This window comes from Penicillium robsamsonii, assembly GCF_028829455.1.
Source record: "Penicillium robsamsonii strain IBT 29466 chromosome Unknown utg000001l_segment0_segment0, whole genome shotgun sequence".
Lineage (NCBI taxonomy): Eukaryota > Fungi > Ascomycota > Eurotiomycetes > Eurotiales > Aspergillaceae > Penicillium > Penicillium robsamsonii.
The window spans coordinates 7,599,533-7,615,811 of NW_026643219.1; the positions used below are offsets into that span (position 1 = coordinate 7,599,533).

Here is a 16,279-nt window from a genome sequence, read left to right on the forward strand (position 1 = left end):
ACCACGCAATTCATCGGCGATTGACCCAACGACTGGTCTACTATCTAAGCTACGACAGCATTGGAATGCGACCGGAATGCGGTCGGTGGGTTCTCATGGTGATTACTGGCTCCAAAAAAGCCCCGGCATCCCTGTTAAAGCCTGGCGCATATTTTCTGGTTCATATTGAGTGCCTTAGATGTAGGTAGACGTACGTATAGAGGGCTACGTACGTCTTGTCGGAACTATGCGATGCAAGTTTGTGCATCGTACTCCGTACTCGGTACTCCGTACATACATACGATGCCGATATCGATATCTATCTTGGATACTATTCGATGCCTTACTTCACCGCTCTTTGCAGGTACGAGGTTGAGATAATCAAATTGTTCGATACATCACATCTCTCTCTTACTACATACGATCACAGGGTGTTCATAACCTTAACAGGTTTCATTATTCATCCGTTGTCGTCGCCGTGACGAGTGACTTAGTAGTTACCACGCTCGTAACGCTCCTCGTACATGTGCTCGGCGTTCTGCTTGGCGTGGCGGTGGGCCTTCTCGCGATCAACCCAGTCCATGCCCTTGGTCTCGGCGAGCTTGTCGACCTCACCGCCGACGATTCCGGCGATGAGCTCCTTGGCGAAGGAATGGCTGACTGGCTTGCCTGTTTGTTCAAATCCAAGTTAGAACATATCAAATTGGGAATATGATATGTTGTTTCACATACCCTCCTTGCGCTCGTGGTCCTCGTACGCCTTCATGGCAGCAAAAGAAGCGGCGCCGGCGGCGAACTCGTGAGAGAATTTGCCCTCGTGATGCTGTTCACCGTTGTACACCTCCTGGTGTGCCTTCTCGGATTCATCTAGCTTGGCGTCAGCATGGTTTTCGCTTTCCTGGCCAATAGAGCGATGTTGGGATATCGCCGGCTATGCAGGTCGGATCGGGCCCTGGTGCATGCAAGCAGTAAGGGTTCAGGTGCGTCTCTACCCCGCAGGAAAATCGGACTTACTCCAGCCCCAAGCCATTGTGAATATGTATAGATAAAAAGGAGGAAAGTGAGAGAAGGGTTGTATAGTGTGGAAGAAACGAAGTGTGTAACGTAGTAGCGAAGGGGGCGAGGGGATCTTATACCGATGCAAGAGGAGCGAGGCTACGGAATACTCCAGAAGGACTACGTAGTCCACGTTGTACTCCGTACTAAGATCTGGAAATAGCTTTCTCCCCCTCTGTCTCAGCTCCAGTGGCTCCACCATCCAATCTGCGAGAATAGTGGCTGGCCGGTCCTACAGCACATGCACGTTGTATCATTATCATGTAGATATGTCAGAGGATGGAGCCAATACCCCCCCTCCAGCACAGGAATTAGACATGACTTTAAGAGTATTAGCCCGTGGCTGGTGAAGCAGTCAGGCGCTTACTCCGTATATTCTGATAATTTTCGGATATCTCGGACGACGAGGAGGCAACTTGATTGGGAGCTGCGGTGAAATTATCGGCACCACTGCGTCGCTAGTCTACGACTTCATTGGCCCGTTATGGACACGGAGGACTTTCTACCATGATCCCCGCTAGCAGTTGTTTAGCTTTTACTGGGTCCCAGCTGAACGACCTTTTGGTGGTCTACTGATGTTTGGTCCAGGGGTTCCTGGGGAACATTCTACATAAATATCCAACCGTCCAACTCAACAACGCATAACTAGCACCTTGTTACACTGTGTACGATGTATGCTATACTACAAATCCAGCTCTGCGCGAGGTGCTTTCCAACAGGTTGAACGTAGAGTATGTTGTACCCTCTCGGCGTTACGAGTTGTCCCGATGTCCAATCATGCGCCGATCAGATGGACCCGAATGGGTCGTCTCAGCCCTACCCCACTAATAAATAGACAAATAAGGAGAGGACACAGACGATACTAGCTCCATTGCAGGCCGATTGTACGGTCCTCATTACGCAGTCAGAAAGTTAGAAATTGATTTATCGAAAGCCAAGACACCAAGAGCCCGATTTAGCTGAGCCAAGCTTCTCCCCAAGGCTTGTTGTCGCCTTATGAGTCTCGGCAACACTAGCCACGAGAAGGTGGCGGTGAACATGGAATGTCATAATCGCGTTCATTCGCCTATTGAGCAGTAACTTTGTAGAGGATATATTTTGAGATGTGTTGATAATTCCGAACTCAATTGTGATTGTGTCTGATACACGGGGCTCACCTCAAACCGATTACGTACTGGAACACAATGTCGGACATCAAGCCACACTTGGACTAAAAAACATCAGCTCTTTGATCCATTGCAGCCCTGGAGATGAGTCCAAATACACAATCATCACGTCAGCACATGTCTGGGTCCGGGATATGTAGAAATCTACAATATTGAAAAAAAAAATAGTGTTTACTACAAGTGTGTACTGGGAATGTTCCTTGGATGCAACGCCACATGTGTCAGAAATTACACTACCCTATACTCCATATTAGAACACAACTTGAAGATAATGACATGGAGTTATTGGTATCACTGAACATCTCAATATCTCGATCAACCCTAGGCAACCACAATACAATCACAATACACCACCCGAAACTGATCCTAATTAATGTGAGACGTTTACGGAGTACTCCGAATATCCTTAAGCAATATACGGAGTAATCGTGGCAAGCCCACCAACACGGGGTCTGGTGTTGGTGGGCTTGCCACGATTACTTAGTATACCTTAGCGTCATACATTGTGCGGAGTACTCGCCGTATCCCTACAATCTTCCGAGGCTGGAAACACACAAGCTATAGGGTCTAAGCCACACTTATCGCGGATTTCAGCCACACTCGCGATTCTCCGAGCTCAAGCTCCGCAAGCTCTAGTTAACTCGACTCACCTCAGCTTACTTCAACCCAACTCACTCAAAATGCCTACCAAGAACCCCACCCCATCCGACTTCCCATCCGACCTCACCGTCACCGTCACACCCGCCCCGCCCTCTGCCTCCCAATCCACATCCCCAGCCCCAAACATCCTCCTCCTCCTCCACGGCCTCGGCGACACAGCCGCATCATTTACAAAATTCGCCGAAGCCATCCGCCTCCCCGAAACAACCATCGTCACAGTTCAAGGCATAACCCCACTCCCCTTCGACCTGGGCGGCTTCCACTGGGGCGACGATGTCTCTTTCGACTCGGCGACAGGCGCACTAGACATGGACGCCGGTCTGACGCATAGCACCAAGAAACTCGTATCGGACGTCGTGCGCGGGGCGCTCGTGCAGAAATGCGGGTATGCGTTGCGCGAGATTATGGTGCTGGGTTTCGGGCAGGGCGGGATGGCTGCGCTTGCTGCTGCGCGGGAGCTCGGGCTGAAGGGTAATGGTGATGCGGATAGTGGTGAGGTCGGTACTCTCTCTGGGGTTATTTCTATCGGAGCGCCGTATCCGTTATCTGGATCCAGGGTCGGGGATAAGAATCGGTCGCCGGTGTTGCTGGTTGCTGGGAGGGATTCGGTGGCTGTTTCGGACGAGGCGGTGCGTAGGACGAAGCAAGTGTTTGAGTTCGTCGAGGTGAGCCGGTATGCTAGGAAGGGGGATGGGATGCCGTCGAGTCGTGAGGAGATGATGCCTGTTATGCAGTTCTTTGCGCGCAGGTTGAGGAGCAGGCAAGGTGTGCCTGAGGGGAGTGTGGAGATTAGTTGAACATACAACATTACATGTATAAAATTGAATGCTAACGATTTGGACTTTCTGGGTTGGATATCTGAGTATTCGATATGAGGTGTAGGGGAGGTAGAGCACGCAATTGGCGTGTGCTGCCACCTGGAAAACGAGAACTCGATGGCTCCGATTGTGGTGAATGTATCAGTTTTTAGTGAGAGCTGTCAACATTATACAGGATATGTGATATGCTTTGTAGTATCATATTCGAGTAGTCAAAGAGGGGCTATGGCGCCTATCGACACCGCACAATTGGTCGGGTTCTCGCATTCGTCAATTTCGATCACATCCAAGTCATCTGATCTTAATACTCATTGCCCAAGCCAAGCTATGAGACCACATCTCGCAAGATATTATCTGCGGAAGTTCTGCATACATACCGAAATTACTTGAAAAGGTACCTCAGCACATTGCATGAAAACCAACTCAGACTGACCGTATAGAATATGGCCTACAACCTCTCCATAGAAGTCTTCGGACCCGGCGATAGCCCCACACACCGATCCCACTGGGGGTTCATGATCAACAAACCCGGGAATCTGGAATTCGGCGATCTCCTCCAAGTCGAGGTCGTCGATTCGGACAGGCTGTGGTACGGATTTTCGCCTCGGTACGCGACGAAGATCATCGATAAGGCGGCTGTAGGGATGTGCAAGATTGCCGATCTCACATCCCAACAACGACACGACGCGATCAAAGTTATCGAGAAGGAGCCAGCTCCAAGAGATTCGATTGGCCGATGTCAGGACTGGACTTTTGATACTTTGTTGTCTTTGGAGATTGAAGAGCTTGTCCCTTCTGGTACTTCTGAGTTTTGGAAGGGAATGATTGGTAGACCCGCGCGAGAAGTTGCAGCAGCTTGTGGAACAAAGTGGACTGCCTTTTGATATATACGTTATTTCTTATGTTTTGATGACCTAGAGGGCACAGGAACAGAATGATTGGAATATTGATGAAGAGAAGGTAATAATATTTGTACGAAATCGTCTTGCGAATCTAGTGGGATTCTATTCAAAATCCTTATGTATACGTGTACCCAGATAATATGATTTGACCATCTCCCTCTCGAAGATCCAGGCTAGGGGTAATCTTGGAAGTACCAAGGTAGATGCTTTGTTCTTAAGCTCCGAAGTCGGAGTAGGATTTATTGATAAATAGGCGGGAAATGGTAGGATACAGCACGCATCAAATTTTGGTATGCATATGTGCAGTCGGCTGCAGGTTACATCTATGTATAATGGTAACCATCCAGGCAGGTATCTAAAAAAGTATTGTAGCTGCCTCTCCACAGTCCAATGGTTATGTTTGTGAACCTCATGTTCTATGCATCCATGTTCCAGCTATGCACTGAGACTCCCCAGAACCAGAATGCCTTAAGCCCCAAAGCACAAACTCCCCAGCGTATCTAAATGCAAGCGAAAAGCAAACCATAACAGAACTCATTTCTTGATCCCAATAACAGCCAGATTGCGCGGACTCTGGCCATATTCAAACACCGGCTCCACCCAACACTCCTTGACCGAGTCATGCTCGCGCAAGAACTGCCAGCGATCAACCACAATAGCAGCCTCAACAACTTGAGAACTGAATGCCATCAGACTCCACACAACACTGAGGTTCTTGCGTGTGTGCAAGTAATCAGCTTCATAGCGCTCCAACTCCTCTTCAGACATGGTACAGATGCGCTCCTTGATCAACTCGCCACGGGTTGGATCGCGGCTCAATTTGACAGTTGCGGCACGCACGTATGCAGAAAAAGACTCGAATGCGGTCTTGCGCAGAGATCCCACAATCAGCGCTATGCCCCCGGCATCAGGGTCATCTGTGTGGTCTTTGTAGAGATCATCGGGGACGTCGGGTTTGGGGATGATGCCACGATCTAGAAGAACGCGTTGCAGCAAAGCGCGGTAGAAATGGCGCGTGAAGAAGCCTTCGCTGTCGGCCCGTCCCCAGTTGTGGGGTGCTTGGACAGCCATGGAGCGGGCTGTGATGTTGAGCTTGAAGCCTGTTGTAGTCTTTGCTTGGTAGTTTTCATAGAGCTTGGACATTGGGAATCCGTGCGGATCCCATGAAGATCCGGTTCGTTTGAGGCGGGGGTGGGCGGATCGAAGGATGGGGATTTTGTATGTTGCGGGTCCCAATCGTTCTGTCAAAAGGTTGTAGCAGCAGCCGATCATGGCGATTGCTACAACAGAAGGGTTGAGGACCAGTGATCTCACTCCGTGGTGGACAAGGTTTCCGCACGAATGCAGAGAGACGACCATCACCCGGGCGTCACTCAGTTTCTTTTCTTCGGGTTCAATGACTTCTTCTGTGCTGGTCCGGGTTTCAACTGACGTCTTTGGATCGACGACGTGCTCGATGATTGGTTCCAGGTAGCCATCTTGGATATTATGTTCAATGTAGCTGACAGTGCCTCTGGTATCGACCTCCGGTCGTGGCTTTGGTGTGTGTGGTTCATGTGGCTTTTTGTATGTCGAGCCGAGCATATCATCAGCTTCTAGGGTCATCTCGCCTAGCATCTGAGAGATCGTAGTATCTTCATCCTGTCCAGCAGGTTTTTCTGAAACTGCATCGTTCAGCTCCAGTGCTCCCATCTCCGAGTTAGGAATTTCGGGCTTTTCCGAAGTGGTCAGGTCTGGGGTTAGTTCTGGGGTGTCGGTACAGTCGATGCATTGCCTTTTCGATTTGTTTAGCTTTGCATTATGGATTGTCTTTTTCTTTTCTTCCGTAGCCAGTCGAGCATGAACATCCATACGGTTAGCACCGCTTATGTATTGGTGCTTTCGCTCAATAGCAATGATATGCTTATGATATGGCGAGCTTGCCAGCATGCGCCCCAGGTAGTTTTGTCCCGAACCAAAATCGACAATATGAGACAATGGCTCCCCGCGACTCTCATTGACCGTCTCCGACAAAGACGCGACATAACGAGAGAATTGTTCCACCTCATGCTTTTTTTTTCTTGTTCATGCCGACAGCAATATGTCTCGGAAGAGGTTCGCTCTTCTCAGGCGTGGTGAACTCGCGACGGAAGCTCAGTCGTCGAATGTTGCGAATATACTCGAGGAGGCTTGCAGGCGGAAATACGCCTCCGTTCCAAGTCCTGCCATTCTCGGAGGCTGCGTTTGTTTCGGGTGCGCAGAGTGGGCTAATGTCCTCTCGTAGGAGCAGTTGCAAGATATTGTGGATATCGTGATGGTCGAAGAAATATCGCCAATCTTCTGGCAGTAGTGACGTGTAAAGATCGGGATCGCGCGTCAAGAAGTCGAGGATATGCACGCCACCACAAACGTTCATGAACATGACCGATTCAGTTGCGAAGGAGAGGAGAGCCTGGACATATTCGTCGGGATCCTTCCACTCATCGGGGAGTGGAAGAGGGTTTCGGATCGTCATGCTAGATCAGATGTCATAAAAAGCGCAAAACAAGCGTTCAATTCGTGAAATGAGGGACATTCGATATACTGTGGGGAATGTTATCGCATTTTTTTTATCTCCCCGCTTAGTCATCTTTTAGAGTCGATCCGCGGGTCCATTTCGGGGTATCCCCTGAGGAAGATCATCCGAAAGCATCAAGCCGGAAGGGTGTTTCCCATGTAATGTAGCATGTCGCTAGTAATAAGTACTGAATGATAACTCTTTCCGAAATCCTTTATTACTGTTCATCACCTCCGGGAAATCAAACATCCCTCAACATGAAGTTCTTCGCTATTCTCTCTGTCACCTTTGCCACCTTTGCGATAGCAAGGGAAGGTGGAAATCAAGTTGAGGAAAAGTCGGAGTATTATAATCCCCTTGCTACTATCATAGAATTTGCCGCGGGCGGGGATGCGGATCTGGACGTTGATGTTTGATCTATGATATTATCATGTCTTGGCTGAGGTTTTCCCTATTTAGTTAGGTTTCCCTTTGCCGTTATGCAAATGCAGAGGCTTTTTCTACAGAAATAAGAGACAATAGTCTTATGCCATGCGTGTCAGATCTTTGTTTGCCTCTTTGCTGGGTTCCAGGACTTTGCTCTTTGTTCTTATGAAGCTATACAAAGAGTAGACCTCTCAATAGCCCGCAAATGGGCCCAAGTCCCCGGCCCACAGCCCATTTATGTGCACAAATACAGTCTTAGCACGTATAAAATAGCTGATTAATGGCTGTATTTTACGCATGTACCAACCTGTATATTCAATTTCATCATATTATTATAGTAAGAAGTAGGAATTCATTAGATATTATACTGATTTTAGCATTATGATACTAGATTTCATGTAAAATTTCATACAAAATCACCCTAAAAATATCTAACTTGACCACGAATTCGCACTTAGGAGGATTATTGAGTATCAGTATGAAGAGATATATATAGTTATTAGGTCTATAACTAACTAGTTAGGTGTTAATTAGTTATAGTAGCACTAATTGTACTTCTTTTCACTATGTAATTCCCCAAAAAAAACAAGTACCCTTTATAAAGATTAAAGCTTTATAAAATTAACTTTACATCTTATGAGTTAATATATAAGCTTATAAGAAGAAGAGTTCTGTATAGCTTCATGTATCGCTCAGATGGTAGTTTGAATACCTAAAAAAACCCAGAGAAAAATGCATTAATTATACAGCTACGATGAATTAGTATGTTTGTATTATTTAGGGCCCATTATGGGTCCGAATAGGCTTTGCGGGCTTTCATTCCGGGCCCACGACCCACCAATGAGCCCAAAGGTAGGGCCCAAAACTAGACTTCCGCACCGGCCCAAAAGCCCAAAGCCCAACCTAGGCCCAACCCGCAAATGGGCTGGGTTTTGGGCCTAGCCCTCGAGCCCATCGATGGGCCATGGGCCTGAGGTAGAAGCCCACTGGGCTTTTATGGGGGCCCAATGGGCTCCAAACAATACAAACATGCCAATTCTTGGCATATGCATAAGTAATGTAGAATTTCCTAGTATTTTTGAGTATTCAAATTACCGTCTAAGGCCCCCAATTAACTGAGTTCTCATGGGAATTGACGGAATTGACTGATTGATGAGATTGATGAGATTGATTGATGAGATTGATGAGATTGATTGATAAGATACCAAGTGAGGTTAAACTATCTACATGCTAATAATGCTCATACGATTCATCCTCGACATGCTTTCTCTTCCTCCCCGATGAACGCACCTGGGATGGTGCGACAGTGATCGTAGCATCGTCATCGTCAACATCTATCAGATCCCCAGAACTAGGTTCATCACCCTGCTCTTCAGTGTCACTGATCTCTTTAACTTCGACATCATCTGGGCACTCATTCTTTTCTTCCCTCAATGCCTGGATCTCATCAGAAGAGAAGAATTCTTCAAGATCCTTAGCTTCCTGCACTTTAAGCTCAAACCTTAATGTACAGAGGTATAGCATCAGCTCCTCAATGGTCTCAGACTTCATACGACCGCGCCGATAGTGGCAGATATCGCGTGCAGTGTTAAACAGACGTTCTACCCTAGCGCCAGTTACTGGAATTATAAGGATGTCCCTAGTAAGTGCAGCAATGGCGGGAAAACGGGATTAGTTCTCTCTCCAGAAAGAGAGCGGCTCATAATCAGTCACATCTATATGAAATTAGTATCAAGTGAAGATATGAAGATAGGCATAAAGACAAGAAGGGTGAAACTTACTACCGTCGAGATACTGCGTTAACTCATCCCTAATTAGCACTACTGTGAAGTTAGACTTCTGGCTTCGAACTAAGTTATGAAGGAAAGATCTTAGCGTCGATCCTAAAGACTCTTGCGGGCCTTTCGCAGCAGTAAGACGCTCCTAGATAGGAGTAAGTGCATCCCGGAATGCCACTCGGTACTGATCACGGAGTTCTTTAGCGTCGGCCCAGTCATCAGAAAGAAAGAACTAGAATCTACTATCCGGTGATAGCATCGTATAAACCGCATAGATATAGCCCCGCATCTTATCGGTCGCCTTATAGTAGTCACGTAACTTTGCATGGCTAGCTTCGAGAGAGGTAAGCATTTACTTCTTCCAAACGACATGCTTTCGTCGTAACTGTATCTTTAATCGTTTAATATGCTTAAATAGCAAGTTATAGATCTGGAAGATAAGATGCGATGTCACGTCTCGAGTCTTAGAAAGGGCGAGGGTATAATCAAAGAATGGCTTTGTGAGACAAAGAAGGTAGTTAATCTGGCGCCATTAATCATCGTTAAGTGCGAAGTCTTTGCAATTAAACTGATCACAGAACTTCATAATGAAAACGCGGAGTCTCTTTACCCGGCGGAGCATAAGAAACGTTAAATTCCATCGAGTTCTGACATCCTGGATCGGCATAAGCCCCTGCCCTGGCGGTTAGACAGCAGTGAATGAGTCCCGGCGCTGAGGACTACCGCGGATATAAACGGCAAGATACCGTACCTTATTTAAGGTATGCGATATATCCCTGGATCGTGCATTCGCCCTTACGAGGGTGGCTTAGCGGTCTGTCCATGTGCTCTCAGTAGCATCGTTCAGTGGGACTGCTTTCAAACGATCAAGCAGTTAATTTAAACTTAATTAGATCACATAGGTAAGACAGGGGATTCGGATAACATTAACATCACTAGGTAAAGTCTGTTAAAGTGTATCAACCAGAGTCTTATTATTTAACGCGTTATCAGTGGTTAATCCAAAGACTCGATCCTTAATTCCATGCTTAGTAAGCGTCTTTATAAGAACAGCACTTAGGTTCGCACCCGAATGTGTGCCATAAAGGGGTTTAAAGCCGAGTAGTACCTCGCGGTAGACCCAGTCGGCGTCGATAAAATAGCCAGTGATGGCCATAAACGCCTGCCTAAACGGAGATATCTAACAGTCTAACGTAACCGAGATCTTCGCATGCTCTGGCAGCATCCTGAGTGTATCCCGTTATCGCTCTTTTACCCGAGCAGACAGCCGACGTCGGATTATATCAGATGATAGTATAGTTAGAAGGTTTAGGGCGGACTGCGAGTGCGAGATCAAGTCACGGAAGGTTAGATGTTTAACGAGATTGAACGGAAGCCGGTTAATGGTGATAAACTGTAAGAGTTTATCCTCCCAGGCGTCTTACGAGAACGGTTGATCGGTTAGATGACCTTGCTTCGATAGAAATAACTAGTTAGCAGTGTTAAAGAATGATAGGCTACTCTATACCGATTGAAGAAACCCTCTTAGTCCCCCCCTTTATTACCGTACTCCTGCGGCCTTTTGGCAGGCTGAGGTCTGAAGATGACGGGTAATAGTCGTCGTGCCATAACGGCTAACCTTCCCATTAGCATCTTTCTTAGTAGCATATGGGTGCTTAAGAATTATATCGCATCGCTTACACATAACCTTTAGGCTTCTAGTGTCCGCATACGCCACTTACTTAAACTGTTTCTAGGTCTCTGAAGCGGACCCATGTTATGATTCCCAAGCGATCTTGCTATTATTAGATCCATAGTCAGTCTCTAACCACCAGTCGACCTAATCGGTGTGATTCATCGCGTCGTAAAGAAAGAACTAGCCTCTCCTACCAGGACCGATACGTTAGAAGCGTTTAAGGGGATCTGATTCCGGGGCGACGGACGAAGGAACAGACGGTTGAATAAACGAGAAGCTATTAACCTGCCGAGAGGTAGACGGGGTAGCTGGGTAATTAGAAGGGGTAAGAAATGATAAGTCGTCGGCCTCGGAGTCGAATAGACTCAACTGAGACGATCTAAACTCGGTTTACTGGCTTTGCGACATGATCAGTTAATGGATTCAGAATTGTATGAAGGGCCTTAGGGAATGGCTTCGGGGAATCAGGTTAAGGGAGGAAGAATTCGATATAACCTACCTTCTTAGTGAGAGAATGTGAGCAATTAAGCAGAACAATTATTATAGTCTAGTAGTAGACTATAATATTTAGGGAAGTTATCTTATATAAGCAAATTATATAAGATATTAATAAGCAAGGTAATACTTATCCTAAATAGGAGATAAGGAGATGAGGATATGTGTATGTTATGAATATATCAGGAAGCATATTAAATTTACATTAAAGTGTAAATCAGCGCCTTTTTATAGACTATTTAGGAGGCAAATATAGGATAATCGATGATATTCCATTATCTCATGATTTATGGCGATTTAGAGGTGAGTCATATTATAGTTTACCAGATTTAATATATCCATAGATATATGAATGTTACCAGTAATTTATATATGACTTCCTTCACACCATTATACTCTGTCATAATATACTATTATACCAAGACTCCTAAATAGCTAAAATATCACATATCCGTAAAAACAGACGTCGATGGTGAGAGATTAGCTATCTTTTAGTATAAAATTCAATTCTGTAAACCTACAAATCATGAATCTGGCTATTAAAAATGTCATACTTTAACAGAAAGATGCACTTACTTCCGCCTACATGAGATATATATCTCTGCATGTGGACACTCAGTAATTCTCCAATTACCAGAATACTACGAAATCTTGATGAAAATCGACTTTTTTGGTAAATTTCTGTGAAATCTAGTAAAAATTGGTATAGTAAGTTTTACCTATGACCTTTATTACCAGGTCGTTGCCGTTGAATCTTGATATCTTGATTCTTGGAGTAGTTGAACACCCGGATTGGGAGTTGAACCCCCGGATTAGGCCTGGTAAAACGTCGGGCCGAAACATAGGCTTACAGAGTAGAACATGCGTAAAAAACAGGCATTAATCATCAGGTTTATGAACGCCAAGACCGTAGTTATGCATAGAAATGGGCTTTCTTGGGGGCCTTATGGGCCCCCACGAATGGGCTATGGGTTGGGTTGGGCCCTGGAGGTTGGGCCCATAGCCCACTGAGGGTTGGGCTTTGGGCCCGGACCTCGGGCCCATTTATGGGCTTTGCGGAAGTCTACCCAAAACCCAGCCCATTTGGTGGGTTACATTTGGTAGGTTGGGCTGGGCTATGGGCTTTGTGGGCTATTGAGAGGTCTAATAAAGAGCTTCATTGGAGTAGGTGGATCATCACCGTTACATTCTTGATCACCTCTTGCTTTTTAGGCATGTAGTACCTGCACCATATATGACAGCAATATCTCTTTCATATTCATCCGCCCACTCCCTCTTCCCCCCTTTACAAAATTTCTGAAACAAGGGTCCAAATGCCGAGTAAAGAACTAGCAGATCGACAACTTAGTTCTAGCATTGAACGATTTGATCCAGATGGCGACGTTACCATTGTTTCCAGGGGTAAATATCCAGATGACCCAAGGTGCTTTCTGGTGTCATCCAGGGTACTCAGCTTTGATCCCAAGTGGACATAAGGCGATGGTCCGTCCAATATGCGCTTAGGGCGAGAGTATCTGAAGAAGATTCAAGTTGTAATCAATGTAACCAAAGGATAAACCCATTAACAATGTCGAAAGATAGATGCAAATACACATTGATTTTGTGGTTCTGACAGAAACCAGAAACCTAAATATACTCGATTCCTTTTGCGTGTGCCCATAGAGCCTTTACATTTTAATATCCTAGATAATTTAGCGAGATTTTACAGGCTATTCATGTCAAGTCTTCGAAGAATGAAGGCATTATGTTACCGGGGTGCATTCCAGGATTATCCCCCTGTATCAAATCTACAGCTCCTCCCTCGCTAGCATTGAAATTCCTCAGCGGGGGATCAGTATCATAGAATGCAAACTTCTAAGGGGTTAGAATGTTCATTATTTTCATATAATGGAACGTATTTCTGCTGTAAGAAGATACATTTAATTCGCGTCAACGAAGTCATTCCTTGTGGTTATTTACCCAACCAACCTTCCTCATCATGAAGGTCAAAACGACAGCGTCGGTTTTAGTCACGATTTGGGCGGGAGCCTCTGCTCAAGACTACAACTCTGCACCTCCAAATCTCGCGGACCTTCCTGCATTATCTTTGTTTGAGACTTGGAGACCACATACTCATGTTCTTCCACCCTACGGCCAGATCGGCGACCCATGTGCGCACTACAATGATCCCGAAACAGGGCTCTTCCACGTCGGGTTCCTCCACAATGGTACTGGTATTTCTAGTGTTCTGACGGCCGATCTTGTTCATTATTACGATGTTAATCCTAACGGCAACTACTCAATCGTTGCTGGCGGTCCCAATGACCCCCTTGCCGTTTTTGACGGCTCTGTCATCCCTAGTGGCGTTGACGGCAAACCGACACTTTTGTACACGTCGGTATCCTCATTGCCAATCCATTGGACGCTTCCTTACACCAGAGGAAGTGAATCACAATCACTGGCAGTCACCTACGACGGGGGGAAAAATTTCACCAAATTGGAAATTCCGCCTGTTATCCCTGAGCCCCCAGCAGGCCTGGATGTAACGGCCTTCCGCGACCCCTACGTTTTCCAAAATGGGGAACTCGATCAATCCCTTGGCAATGCCGTAGGTACTTGGTATACTATCATTTCAGGCGGTATTCATGACGTCGGACCTGGCATGTTCCTCTACCAGAACACGAGTCCCGACTTTGAGCAGTGGGAGTATCTTGGAGAATGGTTCCATGAATCCGCCAACTCGACATGGGGGAATGGTGACTGGTCTAGGACCTTCGGGTTCAATTGGGAGACTAGCAACATCTTCGGCCTCACCAGAGATGGATACAGCTACAACGGTGAACCTTTCATGACCATTGCGGTGGAGAGTTCCTATGCTCCCATTCAGGAGTCAGTCTCCTCGCAACATGCCCAAATCTGGGCAGCAGGAGCAATTGCCAACACCAATGGTGAAAACGTGACATTCACACCTGATATGGTTGGTGTCTTTGACTGGGGCTTAGCATCCTATGCGGCAGCGGGAAAAGTCCTACCTCGGTCTTCCCAAGCTTCTAAAGCCAGCGGCGCCCCAGATCGTTTCATCAGCTATGTCTGGTTGACTGGAGATGTTTTTGGAGGAATTGTCGGCTTCCCAGCTGAGCAGCAAGGATGGCAAAATACCTTGTTGACATCGCGCGAGTTGTACATCAAGGCCATCCCTAACGTGGTGAATAACGATCTCGTGAAGGAGACTGGCTCATGGCGTGTGGCTGCCAACTCGAACTCGACGGGCGAATGCGTTGAACTCGAAACACTGGGAATTGACATTGCGCGGGAGACCTACGCCGCTATGACTGCTGCCCCCAGCTTCACCGAGCCTGACCGGACGACTACCAGTGAAGGTGTCATTCCATTCAGTCGCTCTCCAGATAGTAGATTCTTTATTCTTGAGGCTGAGATCAACTTCGATGAACGTGCATCTAGCCTGCAAGCGGGCTTCCAAATTCTGGCATCCGAGTTTGAGTCAACCACCATCTATTATCAGTTCTCCAATGAGTCCATCATGATTGATCGTTCTCGAACGAGTGCCGCTGGCAGCACGACGACCGGTATCGATGCGTCACCGGAATCTGGACGTATTCGTCTGTTTGACATTAATGACACCTGTGGCATTCATGGCAACCACGACAACCACGACAACCACGACAATTGTCCTTGTGACGAGAACGATGACAATGGCGATGACAAGACTGAGGAGTTTATAGATGATTTAATCTCCAATTATGTGTGGGGGAGCGATGACCACACTTCTACATCCAATGAAGCTGGCAATGAGCACATTGAGACTCTCAGCCTGACCATTGTGGTTGATAACTCTGTCCTGGAGGTTTATGCCAACTCTCGCTTTGTGTTGTCTACCTGGGTCCGGTATGTTTCCCTTATCGTTTTGCTTTCACTTTTCACAGAACATAAACTAACTCCATGGTAGCCCTTGGTATGAAAACTCGACTGAGATTCGCTTCTTCCAGAATGGGGAAGGCGAAGCATCTTACAGCCACATTCGCGTTGCTGATGGGCTGTACGATGCTTACCCGGACAGACCACAGTAAATGACGCAAGGTGACTTGGTATTTTGGCAGCACATCTGGGTTGCGCAACTCTGATAGTCTACTAGGGCGCAAGGTAGAGAGAGGGATGGGAAATGTTTTGATTGGAAGAGGCAGGATCTTCAAAATACAGTAACTATATGACCGATTAATGATGAGATAGTTGAATGAATGAGTGCTTTTTCCCAGGACAAGACATGTTGAAACGATCTGGCAGGTATCTAGTACTTCTTATGAAACAGTTCTTTCGGTGTGATGCAAATTACGGTATAAATATATACAAATGTAGAAATGTACATCATGAAACGCCAAGCATAGATAACCCTCGGCTTCCTTGGTTGTACTCGAAACAACCATGGAAAGGCTGGTGGGCCAGAGTATATTCTCATTAGGCTCGTAGAAACAGCCAATCAAACACTGGTATCCCTTATGATTGACCCCACTCCCGTCAACTACCCTTTTCAGAAGCGACTATTACCACAACAGCCTTGAGGGTATATTAGAATAACAACGTTGTATCCACTATTTACTGTCCTAGGAACTTGAAGGTAGAGGGGCTAAGGGGCAGTGAGAACCCACCGAACTACTTTTCTGTCCAAAACGAGGCGACATTAGCAAGAGATTGCAGTGGCCCGACGAAAATTTTATCAAGGTAAGTTCGCCTTCGGATCTGACCTGATTCATTATATTATGTGAAGCTATCCCCCATTTCCTTTTTCTGTAT

The 16,279-nt window shown here is 46.5% G+C and overlaps 6 protein-coding genes across 6 annotated transcripts; 3 read left to right on the plus strand and 3 right to left on the minus strand.

The window, feature by feature from the left end:
• Positions 1–469: 469 nt before the first annotated feature.
• N7447_002943 (DUF3759 domain-containing protein) lies at positions 470–1,009 on the minus strand (the record flags this gene model as incomplete). Its single annotated transcript, XM_057227218.1, has 3 exons — positions 470–648; positions 712–846; positions 994–1,009. 3 exons carry the CDS (start codon positions 1,007–1,009, stop codon positions 470–472), a joined length of 330 nt encoding a protein of 109 aa, XP_057091234.1.
• Positions 1,010–2,881: 1,872 nt separating this feature from the next.
• On the plus strand, positions 2,882–3,658 carry N7447_002944 (alpha/beta hydrolase; the record flags this gene model as incomplete). Its single annotated transcript, XM_057227219.1, has 1 exon — positions 2,882–3,658. One exon carries the CDS (start codon positions 2,882–2,884, stop codon positions 3,656–3,658), a length of 777 nt encoding a protein of 258 aa, XP_057091235.1.
• A 464-nt stretch (positions 3,659–4,122) lies between these two features.
• On the plus strand, positions 4,123–4,563 carry N7447_002945 (uncharacterized protein; the record flags this gene model as incomplete). Its single annotated transcript, XM_057227220.1, has 1 exon — positions 4,123–4,563. One exon carries the CDS (start codon positions 4,123–4,125, stop codon positions 4,561–4,563), a length of 441 nt encoding a protein of 146 aa, XP_057091236.1.
• A 552-nt stretch (positions 4,564–5,115) lies between these two features.
• N7447_002946 (uncharacterized protein) lies at positions 5,116–7,075 on the minus strand (the record flags this gene model as incomplete). The annotated part of the gene is made up of 2 exons (XM_057227221.1): positions 5,116–6,630; positions 6,656–7,075. 2 exons carry the CDS (start codon positions 7,073–7,075, stop codon positions 5,116–5,118), a joined length of 1,935 nt encoding a protein of 644 aa, XP_057091237.1.
• A 4,128-nt stretch (positions 7,076–11,203) lies between these two features.
• On the minus strand, positions 11,204–11,404 carry N7447_002947 (uncharacterized protein; the record flags this gene model as incomplete). Its single annotated transcript, XM_057227222.1, is given in 2 exon segments — positions 11,204–11,375; positions 11,391–11,404. The coding sequence occupies 2 exon segments, from the start codon at positions 11,402–11,404 to the stop codon at positions 11,204–11,206; spliced, it is 186 nt and encodes a 61-aa protein (XP_057091238.1).
• A 2,065-nt stretch (positions 11,405–13,469) lies between these two features.
• Positions 13,470–15,558, plus strand: N7447_002948 (glycoside hydrolase family 32 protein; the record flags this gene model as incomplete). The annotated part of the gene is made up of 2 exons (XM_057227223.1): positions 13,470–15,376; positions 15,438–15,558. The coding sequence occupies 2 exons, from the start codon at positions 13,470–13,472 to the stop codon at positions 15,556–15,558; spliced, it is 2,028 nt and encodes a 675-aa protein (XP_057091239.1).
• Between the last annotated feature and the right edge of the window lie 721 nt (positions 15,559–16,279).